General features: G+C 45.1%; 1 protein-coding gene across 1 annotated transcript in view; it reads right to left on the reverse strand.

Moving 5' to 3' along the window:
* The window catches only part of ENPP6 (ectonucleotide pyrophosphatase/phosphodiesterase 6), a 67,695-nt gene that overhangs the window by 30,067 nt on the left and 15,911 nt on the right, over positions 1-21,717 (reverse strand). Inside the window, exons 2-3 of the mRNA XM_006026603.3 lie at positions 17,600-17,779; positions 1,891-2,002 (exon numbers count right to left, since the gene is read on the reverse strand). Of these exons, the coding sequence (XP_006026665.1) occupies positions 1,891-2,002; positions 17,600-17,779 (292 nt within the window). The remainder of the gene's footprint in view (positions 1-1,890; positions 2,003-17,599; positions 17,780-21,717) is intronic.

Below are 21,717 nucleotides of genomic sequence, written 5' to 3' on the forward strand. Positions count from 1 at the left end.
CCTGGGAACAGAGCGGCACAGTGGCAAGGAGCCTGGGGAATCTGTGGCCCATGTACCAGACGGAGAGGGGTAGAGCAGGGGAACACAAGCTGCTAGTAGTGCTGTGGAGTTCAGGTTAGACTGACTGATCTGTAATTCCCTGGATTCTCCTTCTTCCCTTTCTTAAAGATAGGCAATATATTTGCCCTTTCCCAGTCAACCAGTACCGTACTCGACTTTCACAAATTCCACAGAAGATAGGTAGTGGCTCTGAAATTACCTCAGCCAATGTGTTCAGCATCATAGGGTGCAATCCATCTGGCCCTGCTGACTTGAAAGTATCTAGCTTCTCTAAGAAATCCCTAATCTCTTCTGCTATTACCCTAGGCTGTTTGAGTTGTTCCCTATCTTTGCTGCCAGTTGTGCTTATCAGCTGGTAGCTGCTCCTATTTGTGAAGACTGAAGTAAAAAAGGCATTCAACACTTCACCCTTCTCTGCATCATTTGTAATTAGATTGCCTCCTGCATTCCATAAGGAACCTACAGTTTTTTTAGGCCTCCTTTTGCTCTTGACATACTTGTAGAAACCCATACTCATAGAATCCCTTTCCAGTTGCATTTCAAATTGTGCCTTGGCCTTCCTAATTTTCTCCCTGCACACTTGCACAATACTCTTATTCTCTTCCCCACTAATATGGCCATGTTTCCACTTTTTAATAGGAACCCTTTTGTAGTTTTAACTCACTGAAGAGATTGCTGTTTAGCTAAACTGATCTCCTGATCACTTGTCCATTCTTTTGTTGTGCTGGGATAGTTTGCTCCTGCACCCTTAAAAGGACCTTTTCAAAGTACTGCCAGATCTCCTGGACTTTTTCCCCCCTTAGACTTGCCACCCAGGGGATTGTGCCCACCAGTTTCCTGAGTTTGCTGAAGTCTGTTTTTCTGAAATCCAGTATTTTTATTGTTATACCCTCCACTTTGTACTGCACCTCAGAACATGCTGACATCTTCTTTATATATAGGGCAAAACCCCTCCTTTTTCCCTTGTCTGTTCTTTCTGAACAATGCATCACCATCCTTGATCATTCATCAGGCACATGAACTGTTCTGCCACATCTCTGTAATACTGTACAGTAGCAAATTTAAGCACACACTGAAGATTTTGAAACTTATAGTCAGAGTGAGTGCTGCTCAACACCTTTTCCCTAGACTTCTCAGATTCTCACCTGTACAGCAAAATATATCCTGGAATTGAATAAATTATGTAGTATCAAGGGTTGTAAATGAAGAGATGAAGGCAATATGCCCTGAATAAAGAGTTGTGTTAGCCTTAAATACTGTTGATCTTATCTAGTTTTAAAAACTCCCCCTGATTAAAACTTGGAAGGGAAATGGCTGAAGTAAAACATGGTTTTAAATTTGTTTCTACCTCAGGAAGCTCAAGTATAGATTAGGGTGCTTTTGTTTGCATGGAGTATTTATCTACTTTCTGCATTATGGCTGAAACTAGAGCCTAACTGTAGGCTTAGGAAGAGACCCAATTTTAATTTCAAAAGTGCCAGACATACTGAATCATTCCCACTGACATTAAGTCACTTAAAATCTCTTTTTGATACTCAATTAATTGATTCTAATAGTCTGAAATACAAATGAATGGGGCTTCATTTTCCTATGAATAGGGGGATTACGGAGAGCAACTACTGGTAATTGTGATGTCCCTGCATGTTGTATCATGAACAGTGAAAAAGCTTTTCAAAGTGTATAATTTTCTGTCTCTATTTCCTATCAGGGGAAAAATAAATCTTAGCTCCATCTTCTAGATAAGCAATATTCCTGGAGGAAGTGCCCAAAATTTTTAAGTAACAATACTTTAGAAATTAATTTCTGTAGTAAAAGATTTCAGTGACTTACCGTAAAGATTCAAGACTATCACGGATAGCATCAGCAAAATTGGCATCTGATGGCACACTGAAATATGGTTGACAATAACTAGGTCTGACTCCAAGGATTTCAACCTCACAGCCTGTAAGAAAAATATTTTAAACGTTGTTTCAACGAGGTGGGCATTTCTTGTATATAGCCTTTGAAGACTGAAGTTCTCAGTTCTTGAAAGCTTACGTGACATTTGGTGTGCATGGGTGCATCTACACAAGACGTTTACTACAGACTAGCTTAATTAGTTCTACAGTAAACAGCTCAGGATCTACATGTGCTATGCTATTAGGATGGAGTAAACTAATTAACTCCTCTGTAGGTTAGTACTTGTAAATAAAAGTACTGTCTTGCACCAGAGTTTTTTACTCCACACCAACACTTGTGTAGATGCTGATGGGTCTGGTTGGAGCATAAGGGCGCTTCAGTGCGGGGGCTGCCTTCCAGCTAGTGCTGCATTGAAGCACCCCCGTATGCCAGACAGCTCCTCAGCAGTGCACTGACCTGGGTCAAAGCAGCCCTGGGCTGGCAGGCTGATCCCCTGGACCTCCTGTCAGCTCAGGCTACTCCAATGTGCTGTGGTCCTGGGCGCATGTTCGAATATGGTGCCTGGGAGCAATACACTCCAGTGTGATATGCGCCAGAGTTTATTGCTGTGCAATAATAGCACGTATAGACATGTCCAGTGGGTGGTGTTTTTGATGTCTGCTCTCTGGAAACTATTCCTTCTACCTTCTTATTTCCCTATTCATAAGGTACCTTGCTGGTGTGATTGTATCAATGATAAAATCAAATTCCTCTGTGGCAAGACTTCTTCAGCTAAACCATTTAGGAAGGCTCCACTTAGAATAGTTTTAAGTAGAATTTAAGTTACATGTGTCATTCCCAAACATCCAGCCTAACAAATCTAGTTTTTTCTCCCCCCTTTAGTGCAGCAAATACTTTCCAGTTAGACGCACTACACCTTACATAATAATACCCTCTATAAAATATTTTATTACGTGACACTGGCACTGATCTGTTACATCTGTTTCCCAGGAGAGCTTATTAAAACAGTTTAAACCAATTAATTCTTTTAGTAACCTGCAGCCTTTCTTAGCAAAATAAGTTATGTTTTGTGCCACAGAAACTTTTGGCAACAAATCCTATAGAAGAACATGGGCTCTGAATACATACAAACATGGGTTTTTTTCTGTCTCAGTCTCTGGTTACAGCTGTACTGGATGGCATTAATATTTATAGCTGTGCTGGTCACTAACACTAAATTCACGCAGTTTAGTTTAAAGAACCCTGGAGCCCTCAAATCACAGTCATAGAATTTTTGGGGATATTTCTGGGAAAAGAGAATGAGAGATCTTTTGCCAAATGGCTTTGTGGTATAAAATATTGTGCTGTATTTTGAGGTATTGCTGGGTTGACAAGTCAGTGGTGTCAGGAATCTGAAACTTGGGCCATGTTGCTTCTCTTTTGGGAATAAAGATATATGCCCGAAGGAATGTTAGAAGCTGGATTATCTCTTGGGCAGTAATGATGTTACAGAGAAAATGCTGCCTGGAAGGGAACTGCAGCAGTTCTGCAGGCCAGTGGGCCAGAGCCAACTTTCAGAGACCATTTCCAGCACTGTTTTATGTGGTTTCATGAGACACTCAATAAAAAGAATTAATCAATCTTTGTATCTCTCTCTGGATGACCTCATATTATCAAGTCATGATGCTGAGTTACAAGGAAAAACATACATCTCCAGATAAAGCAGGTTATGCTGACAGAAGGTTGCCTCCATAGGTGCAGTTATAAATCCTTTGGCACTCTCCAAATTAAAGAGTCCATATTACTTCAAGATCCATGGGGTGAACTTAATACTCTCTCTATCCAGTTTAATGGAGCTACTTAGGACAAAGATTTTCTTATGCATGTTACGTTAAACAGTTGTTGGATAAAAGCAGAAATAATCCTGGGAGGCACCTAACCCTGTTTCCTTGAATCACTTGATGTAGCCAGGCACCTAATTTAGGCACTGCAGTGTGCCTGAAATGCCTCTCTGGATCTCACTCAGTCTCTGTCTAAGTAGTCCCACACAGCAGCAGCTCAGGGAAAGACTACAAATGGTCTGGCTAGATGTTTGGAGCTGCATACTTATATAGTTTTTGAAGGCTATTGCCCTACATTAATTTAGCCTTAAAATGTTTGATTTGGTTGTGTATACATCTTTGTATTGAGGGCTGAAACAATTTAGCTTTATTAGCACTTGTCTCAATTTTTTCTATTCTCTGAGTTTTATTAATATAGTTATAGACCCATTGTAAAACCTCTGAGCACATTTAAAGAGCCAATGCTACATGTTATTGAGTGCAACAATGGATAGACCCCATTTTACCTATGTCAGTTTACCTGCAAAACACATCTACTACCTGTCTTAGCCAGCCTCAAGCAAATGCTTGAGCAATCATAGAAAGCTTACTCCATGAACAAAAGGTCGACTAAGGCTTTGTGTAAGCTTATCTGCATCTCCCAAGCCATGAGGGTGTGCACCTGTCTATCAACATCTAGTGGCCCCACAGCAAGAGCTGTGCAGGTAGAGGATCTCAGGTTGGAAGGTACCACAGGCTAAAGGAAACACTGAAGCCAGCAGAAGGCTCAGGGTGCCCACATGCACATTCTGCTTGCCCCTGGATGATTGCAGAAAGCTTATTTTGCTCAGGGAAGGTGGTGTAATACTGCACAAAAGGGGGGGAGGGTGCGGGGGGAGTGGTGCCATAGCAGGGGGGCTTTGAGTGTAGACACATTCAGAGTTTTGCCGGCAGGACACTGTCATGTAAACTAAGCCTTAACTGAGCTTTGGCAGGGCAGACAAATTCCAGAGCTGTATTAAATGCTCCTGACTCCTGGGAACTATCTCTAGCAGAGCACTAGGCTCAGCTAATTTAAAATGCCAGGAAGGAACATAGCATCTCTGTACGTCTGTGCAAATTTTTATTAGGATTTATACACACATAGATTTTAGGTTCCAGTTCAGTCCTAATGCTTCAAACACTTGTGCTTTAAAATCAGAAACATTCAGGAGCCTCTAGGTGGTTATATTTTTGCTTCTACAGCACTAAAACTGGAACCATTTAAATGCACTCTGCTGGCATTTTAGTTTTTTTATATTTGCATCATCCCTTCAGATTGGAAAGAGTCTTGTACCAAATCCAGACCATAATCTTGTGGTTTTGGGTCCTGTCTCTATGATGAGCCTGACTTAGAGAGACACATCCAAATGTGCCCGTGCTTTTGGCACAGATGTTTTAAATAGGGGAAATAATTGCACAACACATTATTTGGTGAATTTAGCCTCTCTTTCTGTTTACTTTACTGTTGTCAAAACAGATTGCAACTTTTCAAAGGTAGTTCCTCAGAATTTATCTACTAAATGATTTTTGTGTGTAATATTTAATATTAATGTTCACTTTGTAGTATTTCAGATCGTCAGATCTCTCTCTGTCTCAACTACTTCTAGATAGCTACATCATGAGCATGATATATGGGGCGATCATATTATTTTTAAGGAAATCCAGGACACTAAAACCCCGTCCTTGCCTGATCCCTGCCCCAGGCAGGAGGAGCAGTGCCCAGCCCAGCCTACCTCCTGCCTCCAGTCGCTGCTCAGGAGGAGCTGGGCCAAGCAATGCAGGCAGATGGTGCTAGTCAGGGACTTCTGTTTCGATTTTCACCCGCTGGCTGAGACGTTGGGACAAGCTATAAAATTTGGGACTGTCCCGGCCAAACTGAGACATATGGTCACCCTAATTATATATATATTTTTCAGGAATGACCAATGTTTTTGGTACTATTGGTTGGCAAGCAAAAGTTCATTGACAGTACTAAATATTTGAAGCTCATGCTGCTTAGATACTGAAGTCACATTATATATTTTCATTCTATCTGTGTAGCATCTGCTATGAATACCTGTTACAAATTTCAAATTTGCTTGCTATGAACATTTTTTAATTATAACATGAAAGTCATTTTGGTAGGGGCCATTGCTGATGGCAAACTTGTTCACTATAAAATTAGTGGAGAGAAACCACATAAAAGGTGAGTTATAGTTTTTTTAAAGAGAAAAACAAAATAATTATATTTACTCATTTCTAATTTAAATGTCTTTGTACCATTTTGTACAATGTTTAACATGTGTTTACACTACTAAGTTTCTGGATTTGGAGAAGGCACTGAGACCTCTTTCATTATGATATATATATGCTATTTTACATCTTTATTTGACACAGATACTCAAACCTCTGCCATTTCTAAATTACGTTTCTAAATATTGATTTAACAGCTGGACATTGGATGTCATAACACCACATTCTGAAAGCTTTCCAGATCTCCACAAAGGTCTGGAAAATGTCTTTTTTGAAATGGAAAGGTGTTTTTTCCTTTTGTGTTTAGAGAAGATATCACTGCACTTCACTTGAAATAAACTGCTTCTGTTGATGAAAACATAAGTAGTAAAGTTATTGGTTACAGTCTACACTGTCATTTAAGCAAGGTATAAGGAGACTTTTAAAACCCTTTTAGGAACAACACATAGGACTGGGTCATTAAATCCAGTACTCTGCTGCTACAGGCACCATACTGAAGGAATTGGCTGAGGTTATTTCAGAGCCACTGGCTATCCTCTTTGATAACTTGTATTCAGATAAGGTCCCAAATGATTGGAAAAGGGTAAATATAGAGTTCATCTTAAAGAAAGGGAAGAAGGAAGATCCAGGGCATTACAGACCAGTAAGTCTAACCTCAATATCTGGAAAGATCATGGAGCAGATTGTCAAGAAGCTATTTTGAGGCACCTAGGGAACAAGGTGATAAGCAACAGCCAGCATGGATTTACCAAGAGCAAGTCATGCCCGAGTCCCTGATTTCTTTCTATAATAAGGTGGCAGGCTCTGTGGATCATGGGGATGGGGAGCAGTGCATGTGATATATCTTGACTTTAGCAAGGCTTCTGACACAGAGATCATTGTTCTCAAAGTGTAGTCATCAACAGGGATCCAGGTTTTCTCTTTCCCACGGAAAAACAGTAAAACATGGATTTTCCCCTTTACTGGAGTAAAATGCAGATTTCTCATTTTAGCAGAGAAACATGGATTTTGCGCTTTTGCAGTGAGCTCTCTGGAGGCTGGCAGAGTTTCAGCCTGCAAGAGGCTGTGGGGAGCGGGAGGACAGTGGTCAGGCAGGGGGTGCTATGTGCATGTATATGCACATGGCCTCCAAGCAGCCTGGAGAGCAGCTTCTGCAGGTGAGTGGGGCTGGGGATTGGGGCCCCCACAAGGAAGGAAGGAGGGAGGGAGTTCGACAGGGTTGGGCTGCTGCCCAGCTGGGTGGTGCATGTGGTTTGAGGCCTGGGGCTACAATGCATGGCTGCAGGGCCCCAGAGGGGAGCATGATGGGGCTGTGGGCGGCTTATCCCAGGTGTGTGAGGGGTGGGGGAGTGGCTCCCTGTCACTGCACACACTCTGGGGGAAGCAGGGGAGGCATGTGACCCCACAGTTCTTTGCATGGGGCAGAGGCTGCGGAGAGCCCACTTTTGTGTCAGGCTCCTGCCCTGCTGCCCTCCCCTGCAGGTGTGACCCAGCGCTGCAGGGCAGAGTGGGACCAGTCAGGAAAGCTGCTTGCCACTGTGAGCTCCACACTGCCCTGGCGATGTGTCCCCTGCCCGGGCGGTGACTCAGGGTTATTCCCTTCATTGCTGCCAAGCACATGGGAAATACACTGCCAGGGCAGTGCAGAGCTTGCAGCAGCAAGCAGCTGTCCTGCATCACCCCACTCTGCCCTGCAGCACCAGGTCACACCCACAGGCTGAGGAGGCCCGAGGGGAGGGCAGCAGGGTGGGAGCCTGAGGCTACAATGTACAGCCACCCTGCATACAGATCTGGGGGGCATGGGTCCCCCCTGCCCCCTCCAGGAATGTGCACTGCAGTGGAGAGCCTGCTCCACCCACCCAAGCCCACAGAGGGCAGCAGGATGGGAACCCCAACTGTAGCAGCTGCTGCCTTCTGTCAGGGGCAGGGGGCTATGGACCGGGGACCCTGGGCCCATTAGCTCTGGCAGCTGGGGGCCCCTCTGGTAGAACTGGGGAGACAGGGACAGGGGTGGGGCATGGCCCCTTAGGCGGGGAGGCAGGGAGTAGGGTTCATAGATTTCATAGACATTAGGGGCTGGAAGGGACCTCATGAGATCATTGAGTCCAGCCCCTGCCCCCACCATAGGCGGGAAGTCAGCTGGGATTAAGTGATCCCAGAAGATCCAGCTGATTTTTGAAGGAGTTCAAAGTAGGTGCTTGCACCACCTCTGGGGGGAGTTTGTTCCAGACCCTGGACACACACACCATAAAGAACTTTTTTCTTGTTTCCAGTCTAAATTGGCCTTCCTGGAGTTTATGGCCATCAGACTTTATTATCCCTCGGGGAGCTCTGGTGAACAGATGTTCTCCCAGGTCCTAATGTACCCCTCTTATGAAGTAGGCTGCCACCAAGTCTCGCCTGAGCCTTCTCTTCTCCAGACTGAAGAGTCCCAAGTCCCTCAGCCTCTCCTCATACAGCCTTCCCTCCAGGCCTTGGATCATATGAGTGGCTCTCCTCTGGACTCTCTCAAGCTTCTCCACATCCTTTCTGAAATGGGGGGCCCAATACTGGATGCAGTACTCCAGCTGCAGGCTCACCAGGGCTGCGTAAAGCGGAAGGATGACTTCCCTGGTTTTGCTTGAGATGCATTGGTTGGATGCACACCAGATTTTGGTTAGCTTTGCCCGCTACTGCATCACATTAGTGGCTTATGTCCATCTTGTGGTCAATTAAGACCCCCCACGTCCCTTTCGGTCATGGTGCTAGTGAGCATACCACTAATAAGCCTGTAAGTATGCTGACAGTTCTTCCTACTGAGGTGTAGCACCTTGCATTTCTCTGCATTGAAGGCCATCCAGTTTTGGTCGGCAGACCTTGAGAGTATGTCCAAGTTGGCTTGTATTCCCAGCCTGTCCTGCGGTGTGACAGCCCTCCCCCATAATTTGGTATCATCTGCGAACTTGTCCAGTTCACATCTGACTCCTGAATTCAGATCGTTGATGAAAATGTTAAAGAGTACTGGCCTGAGTACCGAGCCCTGAGGGACTCCACTAGTCACCCTGTGCCACGTTGATTTGCTCCCTTCAACTAGTACTCTTTGGGTCCAATCCCATAGCCAGTTGCCTAGTCATTGGACCGTATGATGATCAAGGCCACAGTTCTCCAGCTTAACCATGAGGACATCATGGGGAACTAGGTCAAAGGCCTTCTTGAAGTCCAGATAAATGACGTCCGCATCATCTCCCTTGTCCAGGGCACATGTTACCTGGTCATAGAAAGAGATGAGGTTGGTCAGGCAAGACCTGCCAGTCACAAAGCCATGTTGGCTGGCATTCAGAAGCTTGCCTTCTGTTAGTCTGGCGTTGATGGATCCCTTGACAATTTTCTCCAGGATTTTTCCAGGGACAGACGTCAGACTGATGGGTCTATAGTTCCCTGGGTCATCCCTCCTCCCTTTCTTGTAAATAGGGAACAACATTGGCTCTTTTCCAGTCATCCAGGACCCTGCCTGAGTGCCATGATTTTTCAAATATCCCTGTCAAGGGGGCTGCAATGATATCTGCCAGCTCTTTCAAGACCCTCGGGTGCATTCCGTCTGGGCCTGTGGACTTATGAATGTCCAGTTTCTCAAGGTGTTCCCTCACTTGATCTATGTCGATTTTGGGCCCATCACCCACTCCCAAATTGGTTTGTGCCATTTCTGGCAGTGTGGTCCTTGTGGCAGCATGAAAAACATGCAAAAAAGTCATTTACGAGATTGGCCTTTTCTTGGGCATCTGATGTCAGTTGCCCCGTTGGTTCTCTCAGGTGTCCAATACTGTCTTTGTTCTTTTTCCTACTTCCTTCATATCTAAAGAAGGACTTTTTGTTGCCCATGATCCCCATAGCTAGCCTAAGTTCAGTTTGTGCCTTGGCTTTTCTTGACCTCTCTCTGCAGGTGCGGGCAGGTGCAGAGTAATCCTTTTTGGTAATGCTTTCTGTTTTCCAGCTGATGTAGGCTACTCTTTTGAGCTTAATGAGGTCCAGCAGTTCCTTATTCAGCCATAGGGGCTTCCTTGCTTGTTGACTGCATTTCTTGTGAGAAGGGATGGCTTTGCCCTGTGCTTCACAGATTTTGTTTTTGAGCAATGACCATTCCTCATGTACTCCCTTTTCTCCGATTCTCTCATGTGGCCTCTGATTGCCTGACTGACCAGTTCTCTCAGCTTGCAGAAGTCGGCCTTCCCAAAGTTAAGGACTTCTGTTTGACTGAGGGGTTTGCCTGCTTTTCGATGAAATAAGAAGGTGACCAATTTGTGGTTGCTGTCACCAAGCTTCTCCTCAATCCGCAGGTCACTCACCAGGTCCTCCCCTTTGGCCAGGACCAGATCAAGCAATGCTTTTCCCCTGTAGGCCTATAGACCTCCTGGGTTAGGTAGAGATCATCGATGCACGTGAGAAAGCTACGCGACCTGTCAGATTTGGCCATGCTCTCATCCCAAGAAATGTCAGGGAAGTTGAAGTCCCCCATGATGATCAAGCATTGGAAGTGTGTGGCTTTGACCAGTTCCCTATTGAATTTCTGATCTAGGTCTTCTTCTTGGTGGGGGAGGTCTATAGTAGACTCCTACAAGTAAGTCACCCTCCCCATGTTCTCCTCGTATCTTGACCGAGAGGGTCTCAAGATGCCCTTCCTGGTTTGGAAACTCAATCTGCAGGGAGGCCAGCTGATCTTTGATGTAAAGAGCAATACCCCCACCCCTCTTTCCCACACAATCTCTCCTATACAAGGCGTAACCCTTTACTGCCACTGATCAATCATAGGTGGGAGTTCCACTAGGTCTCCATAATTCCTATAAGGTCGTAGTCATTATCACATAGGAGGAGGGCCAGTTCCTCATGCTTGTTTCCCAAGCTCCTGGCCTTTGTGTACAGGTAGTTGTCTGCCATGTCAAGCCCAATGCTTCCCTCAGGAGTTAAGAGGGACCTTTCCTTGGGCTGCTGCCAGAGCGGGATTCCTTAGGCTGCCCAAGTTATTGGTAGTACGGCTGACATGACCTGGGCTAGAACTATTAGTAGACCACCTGTCCCCCAGCAGTCTCAGTTTAAAGCCCTGTCAAGAAGGTCAGCCATTCTGGCTGAGAAGAGCTTCTTCCCTTTCCAGGTGAGGTGGAGGCCATCCCTCCCCAACAGTCCTAGAGCACCAAGGGGGCAGGGCCCTTGATGGGGCCAGCAGCCCCTGCCATGGTGTTGCTAACTGGTTATTTCCCCGCTGTGCCCCTAGGGAACTGCACTGGGGTCTGCCTGCCATGACCACCACCTCCACTTGCTCCCTGCATGGGGTGGGCTGTGGGATGAGCCCCCTCCTGCCCCCTCCACCAGATGCTGGAGGGAGGGAGGGAATAGCCCCCTTTCCTGCCCCACTGCCTAAGAGGCCCTGCCAGCTAGGCTCTGGCTATGCCCTGTCCCTGCTACTGGAGCGGTGATGGGGCAGCAGCCATGATGGGGGCAGCATCCCCTGTCATGGTGTCTCAGAGCATGAGCCTCTTTCTAGTGGGAAGGGGGATCACGCTGCAGGGTGGGGAAAGCTGTTGCGGACTATGCAGGGGGAGCAGCAGTGGCAGTGCTAGGGAGGTTTAAGGGGCTATGGCCCCCTCTGAGTCCCAGTTTTGCAACTCACCCTGCACAGTCCATGGCAGCTCTGACCCCCTGCTCGCAGCCTCCCTGCTGGGAAAAGGCTCATGCTCCCCAGACACCATGGCATGGGCTGCTGCCCCCATCCAGGGCCCCGCCCCCTTGCTGCTCCAGCAGTAGGGCAGAGGCATGACCAGAGCCCAGCTGCCATGGCCTCTTAGGCAGGGGGTCAAGAGGGGGGAATAACCCTCCTCCCTCCAGTGTCTGGCAGATGGGGCAGGAGGGGGCTTATACTGCTGCTTGCCCCATGCAGGGGGTGAGCAACAGTTGAGGCAGGAAGACCCCACTGTGGTCTTCCGGGGGTGGAGGCGGGCATAACACCCCTCCCTGCCTTCCACACCTAAGGGGGCCATGCCAGCTGGCATCTGGCCACACCCCTGCCCTGCTCCACTGGAGCAGACAGCACAGCCCAGCCCAGGGCTGCAGAGCATGCTGGGATATTGGAGGACTCTGGTTTAACTTCAACCAGGAAGGGGTCTGGACAGAAGTTGCATAAACCAGTTTGAGCTCAATCAGTTAAATCTGATACTATATTCAACCAGGTTTATCTCAAACCGGTTTCAGCCATTTTGAAACTGGCTTATGTGCATTGAACTGTTCTGTTACAGGGTTAAGCCAGTTTCTGGTCACTTAAACTGGTTTATGTATAATGTCTGTCCCTAGCCTCAGAGAAATTGTGGAGTCTCCATCCTTGGAAATTTTCAAGAGCAGATTGGACAGACACTTGGATGAGTTGGTTTAATCAGGGATGATCCTGCATTGATCTAGGGGTTGGACTGGATGACCTTGTGAGATCCTTCAAGCCCTACTGTCCTATGATCCTATATCACATAATCTTTTTCATAAACTTAGCTAGTTTCATCTTAAGAACACTCAGGGAAATTTTTTCTCTTACTACTCAGATTGAGGTATCAGCTAAAATGTAATAGTATTCCTTTGAAATTCTATTGTTCACTGCAGTGTCAGTTCTGTCAAATGATATACAGAGAATATGAGACTGTACATTTCAACTCGAATGCTGTATTACTTATAGTATATCACTTGATTGCGAGGCATTTCAAGGTTGATTGGTTTACTGCTATGAATGGAGGCTGGGAGAACAGAAAACGCTTTTTAAATATTGTGTATTCATCTCTGAAACAGACCCCTTTGTTTAGTAGTGATTAAAAAGGAGCAAAATGTTCCTATAAAACCAAATGCTTAGAACACTAATGTTTTACCACAAATAGCAATTGGGAGTCCTTTTGGTAATGATGTTTTGCTTCTGTGTTTCCAGAACTGGAACTAGTGATATATTATGTTTGCATTTTAGCTTTGTTATTTTTGTCATCTTTACCAATAAAGCTGTGACAGATAATCATTTACAGCAAAAACTTTTTCTGCTTTCTATGTCCATAACTGCCAGTTTTAAGTCCAGTTTCTCTTGGACACTGAGCTGCATATATAGTTTCATAGTAGCTAGGGTCAGGAGGGAACTGAACAGATCATCTAGCCTGCTTTATACAATACTCTTTTAAAGATTTTTTTCAACTAAGCACTATTTTAATTTTGTTTTCTATTTAATTTAAGACTATTGACTGTTTTAAGATAAGGTCATATTTAACTATCATTGATGTAGCTTTGGTTTGCACTTAATTTTAGATAGGAAAGAAGCAACAATTAAAACTACACATAAGCATTAGTAAAATAAACTTGTGTTTTTAGTTTATTCTGTTTTTTCATTTCTAGCAGGCAAAGCTATAGTGTTCTGAAGATTCAAAGTCATAAAGAGCAGCTGTGGTTTTCTTTAGCGTTTTCATAGTTTCATAGTAGCTAGGGTCAGGAGGGACCTGAACAGATCATCTAGCCTGACCCCCTGCCACAGGCAGGGAAGAATGCTGGGGTCACCAAAACCCCTGGGAAGTTGGTTCCAGATTTTGGCCACCCTAACTGTAAAATATTGCCTTCTGATCTCTAACCTAAACCTATTCTCCATCAGTTTATGACCATTGTTCCTTGTCACCCCAGGTGGTGCTGGGGAGAAAAGGGCTCTGCCTATTTGCTGTTGATCTCCCCTGATGAGCTTGTAGGCAGCCACCAGGTCCCCCCTCAGCCTCCTCTTGCTGAGGCTGAACAGGTTCAGGTCCCTCAGTCTCTCCTCGTAGGGCCTGTCCTGCTGCCCTCTCACCAAGTGGGTGGCCCTCCTCTGAACCCTTTCCAGGCTGGCCGCATCCCTTTTGAAGTGCGGCGCCCAGTACTGGATGCAGTACTCCAACTGCAGCCTGACCAAAGTCACATAGACACAGGGAAATATGAAAGGGGGTCATGCTGAAGAGTTTAGATTGAAAATTCACTGCACCTTTAAAACTGGTTGGTTCTGATATGGAAAGTGTAATGATATAGGCTCCTCTAGGAGCTAACTGCATGACACATGGAGCATACATATGATATATGCAGGAATGTGTCTGTCTGGACTGTAGTGCACATTGTTGGTGAAAAGGCAAATAGGGTGCTTATACACCTGCAGCAAGGCAGAGCAGACTCGATTAATTGCTTTATTTAGAGTGGATCTTGGAGCTGCTCTAATTAATGCCCCCCCCACACACACACACACGCACACTCCGGGAGCATGTGTATAAATGCCCATAGTGCCTTCTAGCTCTAACTGCAATGAATAAGGCCCTGCCTTTCTGGCACTATGGTGTATGGTTGCAATAGCAGGTCCTGGATTTAGGGGGTTTGAGCATGCCTTCCCCTGGCCCACCCAGCCAACTCCTCAGGTGCACTCCTGTTGAATATGCTTTGGTGAAGTTGCTCATGGCTTGTCCCTACAACCAGCTGTCTGACCCACCAGAGACTGAATACTTGAAAGCAGGCACAAAGTGGCAAGTCCACAGCTGCCTCACTGACTCATTTCCAGTTTGGAATATACCCTTGGGCTTGGGACGTGTTCAACTCCAAGATTCTGGGACCTGCCACTGTCGTGATGCAGACAAGACCTATTACAGCTTCCCAAACATTGCCTGGTTAGTGGTTACACCCTGTAATGAATTCATAAGATTCACAGCTAACCAAAGATGTCCCATGTTGTTTTAACTGTTCCATGTTGTGTCCCGTGCGTTGTTAACATACACATAAGCAAAAAGCTACAAAATTCTGAATAGTTTCATAGTTGGTAGGGTTGGAAGGGACCTGAACAGATCATCAAGTCCGACCCCCTGCCATGTGCAGCAAAGGATGCTGGGGTCAAACGACCCCATCAAGGTGTCTATCTCGCCTCCTTTTAAGGACCCCCAGGGTAGAAGTGAGCACCACTTCCCTTGGAAGTTGGTTCTAGATCCTAGCCACCCTGACTGTGAAGTAGTACTTCCTGATGTCTAGGCTGAATCTAACCTCAGTCAACTTATGGCCGTTATTCCTTGTTACTCCCAGTAGCGCTCGGGGGAACAGGGACTCTCCCATTGCCTGCTGGTCTCCCTTGGCCAATTTATAGACGGCCATCAGATTCCCTCTCAGCCTTCTCTTGTGGAGGCTGAACAGGTTCAGGTCCTCTAGCCTCTCCCCGTAGGGCCTGCCCTGCTGCCCCCTGATCATGCGAGTGGCCCTCCTCTGGACCCTCTTGATGTTCCTCCTGAAGTGCGGCGCCCAGAACTGGATTCAGTACTCCAAATGGGGCCTGACCGGTGTTGCATAGAGGGGGAGAATCACCTCCTTTGACCTGCTCGTGATGCATCGGTGGATGCATGACAAGCTGCGATTAGCCTTCCTGACTGCGTCCTGACATTGGCGGGCCATCATCTTGGAGTCTATAATGACTCCAAGATCCTTTTCTGCCTCTGTGCTGATGAGAAGGGAGTTCCCCAGCCTGTAGGTATGCTGCTGGTTCTTTCTTCCTAGGTGTAGTACCTTGCACTTGTCAGTATTGAATCCCATCTTATTCTCATCCGCCCACCCTTGTAACCTGTCCAGATCCAATTACAGCCTGTCCCTCCCTTCTAGTGTGCCCACCTCTCCCCACATCTTAGTGTCATCTGCGAATTTGAACAAGCTGCTTTTCACCCCCTCGTCCAAGTCGCTGATGAAGATGTTGAACAGTGCGGGCCCGAGGACTGAGCCCTGGGGGACCCACTGCCCATGGCCCTCCAGGTCAAAAATCACCCATCCACCACCACTCTCTGGGATATTCGTTTTTAGACTCATGCTCTTTTTTAGACCATCACTTTTCTTTTTCAGCCTGCCTTTGTCTCCTCATTCTGAATGTTTCACCTTCTATAATTTAATAAGACTTCATAGCTTGTTATGTATTTTTTGAAAAGAGAGTTACTTCCCTCCTGTGGAATTCCATATAATGGTTCAACAACAGTAACAGAAAAAAAATCTCATTCCATCAAATTCAGTTATATTTGGAAAGATTTCAATTACATTTCTGTAGAATCCTATCAGTTACTCATCCCAAGTAAAGTTTATGGTTTAATAGTAGCTAATTATTTACTTAAGGTTAAGCCTACACTTGCTTGCTTTGTAAAACCGGAATAATTCCATTTGAGGTGCCTGCTCTGAGGGATATAGATGGCTGAGACATCCCCATAGGCTTTTGTAGAGCCAGGTTATCACCCAATGTGTCAAGCAAATTATGCCATAGGTAAAGTGCTTTAGGGCATACACTATACCCACTACACATATGACCCACTATACACCTTTCTTTCAGGAACTGCACTCAAAAACTGGACTTTCTTATGGAATTTAATGGTTGAATTTTATCTATAAGATTCACTGGAAATTATTACAATCTATTCAGAGCAGTTTCTGTAGAAGCCGATTGTTTTTGTTTCTGTTCAATAGATTACTCCCATAAGAATATACTTTTTGGGGATACATTCCCAGAAATGTTCTAGTGTAAAGTATAACTGGACCTACAGAGCAATGTTTCAATACTTCACTCCCTGCTTTACTCAGCAGTGATGTGGCAAGTTCCTCTGTCTGACCACAAACCATCTTGTTCTGCAATTTCTTTCCATTCCTGAGCACTGTAGTGTTTTGCACTGACTGTTATTCACAGCATTGTACTGGGAAGACGTGACTGGGCACATGTGTGATGGGATGAATGAGACAGATTGGCAGAGAGCCTGAAGAAATGGGCCAGCTGCCCCTGCTGTGCCCATCAACAGTGGATCTATCCAACACTGTCATTCTGTTGTGTGATCCTCTAGTACACGATTAGATATAAAAGAAACTATGTTAATGCAGTGCTTAGACTTGAGAGCTAAATTGCTGAGAAGTGAGAAATGAAAGCGAGTTTCCTTGCATATACACAATTTCCCTTTACATAGGTAAAGCTCAGTCATGTTGCATATAAGAAATGGTTTTTTTCTGTGTATTGGGTTAACTGTACAGCCTAATTGTTTGTAATAAAGTACTTGTTATACAGTTCCATTGTCTTCAGTGGGAGCAGAGTAGGCTAATACTAAATACAAAAAGAAAAGTGAATGCCTGACTTCTATGGACAAAAGCCAAGGTTTTCAAAAGGAATGGCTAAAACTAGAAACAATGGGGCATCTAACAGAGACGAAAAGAGCAATGAAAAAAAGTCCTTATTTTTATTCTACAGACTGTGCGCTTCCTAGGGAAACTGTATAATGCTTCCTAAGGTTAAAGGTTCATTTATTTCCTTTCTTTTGGGTAAGCTAAACCATTAACAGTTTGACATTATTTTATGCAAGCTGTAACCAACCTGGGAAAATGAGAAATAGAATTATTAAATGTAGATGGCTTAAGGATACACAAGTACCGTACTGCTGTTTATATTTCATAACTGCAGTATTATGCTAGAGCTATCCTTCGGCGGGGGGAAGGGAGGGTGTCTGCCCAAAGATTTAAAGATGTAACATTAAACGGGCAGTGATTTTTGAGGAGCTGCATTTAGAGATACCAACCAGGCCAGTAATACATAGACACTTTCTTCTTTGCTTTCATCATGGTGACCCACAAAGGCTCCGATCCATTCCACCACAGGGGTAATAGGCTGTCTTTATTCACACCAATATCAAAAGAGGTGCTTGTTTTTGGATCCCACATGTAGTTTCCAATCATTTGATGAACTTCACAATGGCGACCTACAAGAGAAAGGCAGGTGCTTAGATTTTTCTTCTATATTAATACTCAGAACTCACTCAAGGCCAAAAAGATAAGTCAGCTGCAGAGCCAGGATTGGAATTCAGGCAGCTTCTGTTTTCCAGCCCCACAGTAGACCTTGTTACTTCTTATAGATCCTCTCTGTCTCCATATACATAATCCATATACTGCACCACAGAGGCCAAACAAACAAACTACTGTGGCTGCAGATGCCAGATGTTTGGCTAAAGTTTGGTTTCTTCTGAACACAAGACATCTGCCAAGTCTGCGACTATTTAAGGTACCCACAGAATGAAAAGCAGAGAATATAAGAGGAGCCAGGGAAGCAGTTTGTAAACAGCAGAGCGTTAAAAAATGTATAAAACAGAAAAATATAAAAGTCAAGCAAACAGAGTACAGTTGGGGTAAATTATATTCTCCCTTTGTTTAGTCTGAGGTGGAGCAGCTATTATGTTACATTCACTCTAAACAATCCATAATGTTCTAAATATTACACTAATTATATTAGCAGCAAGGTCTAAAATTTGACAAGTAAAAAAGGCAAAGAAATATTAGTGACAGCCAGAAGCAAGGCAAGAGTCTGGTACTCTCCAGTCTTGGGCTTGATTCTACCTTGCCAGACAAGCAGCTCTACAGCTTATACTTGAACTACTCTGGTAGGAAAGTACCACTCAACATACACACAGTTGGCAAAACCAGAAGGAGAAATGTTTATATACCAAATTAAATGAAGGCAAGATCCCTGCTTGGCTTAAAAGATCTTGTAATCTATAGAGAGAGATATATTATGACAGATAACAGTGAAGACATATGAACTGAGCAGACAGCACTATGAAAGGGATAGTGGGAGCCATGCTTTTCAAGGATTCTCAAAGCCTGGATAGATGATATGTTTATACCAGTGTGATCTACTATTTTTTAAACAAGTCTAAACAAGTTGACACATAATGAAAGCCTTAAACTGTGGCAACTGTTAGAGAATTACCTATGAAAGAATCAGAGATAAAACTCCACTGGTATGTTACATAGGTTAAGGTTTTTGTCTGCCCATGCCCATCCTGGGTTGGCCCTTTGTCTAAGACAGCCATATTGGAGAAAAGTGCAGTAATAGCACCTGCCTCCTGAAGGCAGCTGCCTCCCAATAAGCTGCTTGTCTGATTTCAGTCTAATGTACAATGTCATACTAAACTGATATCAATTTCAATGGGTTTGTGCTTGGCTGGTCATTTCAGTCACCCTATTAGCCATATTGGAGGCATTTAAAAATAAAAGTCTGGCACCAGGACTTTGACTTTGAAGAAGTGAGTTTTAGGAGGGATCTGAAGAGTATTGCTTGTCATGTAGTTAGCTGGAAGCTATTTCTAGAGTATGAATAGTTTTTGGTTCCTGGCTAGAAACTGATATGATGTTTGTCTGTTAGCTCTCTCCTTCCATGAGGTTTATATTGCCCATATTTAAAGTGTAGATATACTAGCTGAGTTTACATTTTCCTTGTTGTATCTTGCAAATGCTCTGCTTATGCCTAATATATTACCATAACCAGGTAAAAGGAGCATACCGAACACCATCAACCTATGCAGCTCTACAGGAACTGTAGCAGAGAGACCCAGCGGGTAGTGGAATGATGCCCTCCTGTATTTGCCAAGTGCTTGTCACATTTGCAAATGGGGGGAAGCGAGGAACTAGAGGTTTTCTGGCCAAGCAGACAAGTTCCCTGTAGATCCTGTTTGCAGCAAAAGAATCTGGGTTGGCATATTTGTTGACAGGTGTCTTTAATTTCCTTGCATCACCAGGGGATGAAATATTTTCATATTTAGACCCCAGCTGGGATTTTAAAAAGGAAATGTTAAAGATTAAGTTGCACCAAAAGTTCATGATTTACACATCTTAAAAAGAAACTACTGATGTATGTGTGAGACATTTTCATCATTAGCCTGTGAGTCACAGATATTGCAAGGCCCCAGATAACAGGCTCTGATTATTGTGAGAATAAGTGTAGCGAGTATAACTAAAATAGCCTGATAATGCTTTTTTCTTTAAGAGACATCATTGTGAGTGGAGAACTACATTTAACTTGTGTACATTTGACCTTCAGAAGGATTTTTTTTTTAATTCCCTTTACTGCCATGCATCGACTTAATTAATTATACAAGTAATTTTACCTCCTCAGAGCTTCTGGTTTATTTTTAATTTCAAGATTTTTTTTTAATCTTGAAGCTTCTCTTTAAAAGACATGGCTGCAGGGAACTCCAAGGCAGCTCAACACCCAAGTATCATGTGAGATTCATAACTGTTGGACTGGAGTGTCCTGCCTCTGACATGACAACACAGGCACAGCCATTTAAGTGCCCAATCCGGTGAAAGCCGTAAGTGGCAATATTTCAGTAGTCCATCATAGCTAGGGCACTGGGGTGTCCTGCTCCTTTTGAGGGCTGGAACTGCTGTGGGGAGGGCCCGGGCAGGCAGTTGGCAGCCCCAGCTGCTGGTTACCAGGGCGGCCAGAGTGTGATAGTTGGCCTGCACCTGCCAGTGGTCAGCTGACCAGAAGGGGCAGGGCCTGGCATATATATAAACCCCAGGGCTGAGGCCAGGGAGGCAGTTCCCTGCTAGCAGCCAGAGGGGAAAGAGCCTCCAGGGAGGAAGTGCCCAGTGATGCTGCAACTGCCTGATATGCTGCACCTAGGGCTAAGGGGGCTCCATGAGCTCCACAGGTACCCTTGCCTACTAGACACTTAGTGCCAGGGACAAAATCTGATTCTGTTAAAGGGTCAGAGCACACCCTGACCTTTTGTATTATGCTATAGCCCAGGGGCTTATGTTTTGTTTGCTGTTTATAACATCAGTGGTTTGGGTGAGGCTACTTGGAGAAGGAGGAGGCCTCATTGGGGGCCCACTGCAGTGTGAGGACACCGGCGCCAGCGAGGGCGCAGCATTTTGGGGGCGCACAGACCCTGGTGGAAGCGAGGGTATGGCATTTTGGGGTGCAGAGACAGGGCTGCAAAGAGCCCAGAGAGGACAAGGGGGCCAAATCACAGCAAGGCCAAACCGGACAACGACAATGCCATCTGCGAGGCTTGGGGCATGGTAAAGTGGTGGTTTAGAGCCACGCATATAGCCCATAAGGCTGGGGTGTTCTGAGAAATCTATTTTGAAATGGGACCCACGAGGGGTCCGGGAATCCACAGGGTTCAGAGAAGTCCATCAGAACCGTGTCCAGCTGGATGTGAAGGCAGCCTCCCTATATTACAATTACATCAAGACATGGTGGGTGAGAAAAGAGGGTGCCCATCAGGCCAAACTGGCATGGTTGAGGGGCCTTAGGGATAACATGGCCATCCTTAGGGACCCCGTTCCGTGACACCAGGATATGAGGAAACTTTTGGTGAGTGCTGTGCTTTACAAACAATCTATACCAGAATCAAAATTGCTTAAATGTAATCAGTCAAATGTTTTACAGCACCTTTCCATTCTATTCCCTCCTAAACACCCGTCCCCACTTCTCTGTTGGTGAGAAACATTCCACCCCTGCATCTGAAAGGTACATTTCTCACCAAGCACAGATAAAACAAAGTGCTTTTGGCCTCAGCTAGGAGCTGACGAACAATGTCTATTAAAGTGGTTAATTTAACAAACAATTGGTTCATCTTCTCATTCAGGGATGCTTATATAATTTCTGCCATCTCTTCTTGCTGGCAATAACTCCTCAACATTGTCTAGACTAGGGGTGGGCAATTATTTTGAGCGGAGGGCTGCTTGCTGAGTTTTGGCAAACCATTGAGGGCCACATGATAGGCAGCCAGGGGCAGATAAAAAATTTAGAAAATTAATTTTTAGGGGCCCCGTGGGCTGCATAGAATGGTCTGGCGGGCTGCATCAGGCCTGCAGGCCACGTTTTGCCCACCCCTGGTCTAGACACTCT

This window comes from Alligator sinensis, unplaced genomic scaffold (assembly GCF_000455745.1).
Source record: "Alligator sinensis unplaced genomic scaffold, ASM45574v1 scaffold354_1, whole genome shotgun sequence".
Taxonomy (NCBI): domain Eukaryota; kingdom Metazoa; phylum Chordata; order Crocodylia; family Alligatoridae; genus Alligator; species Alligator sinensis.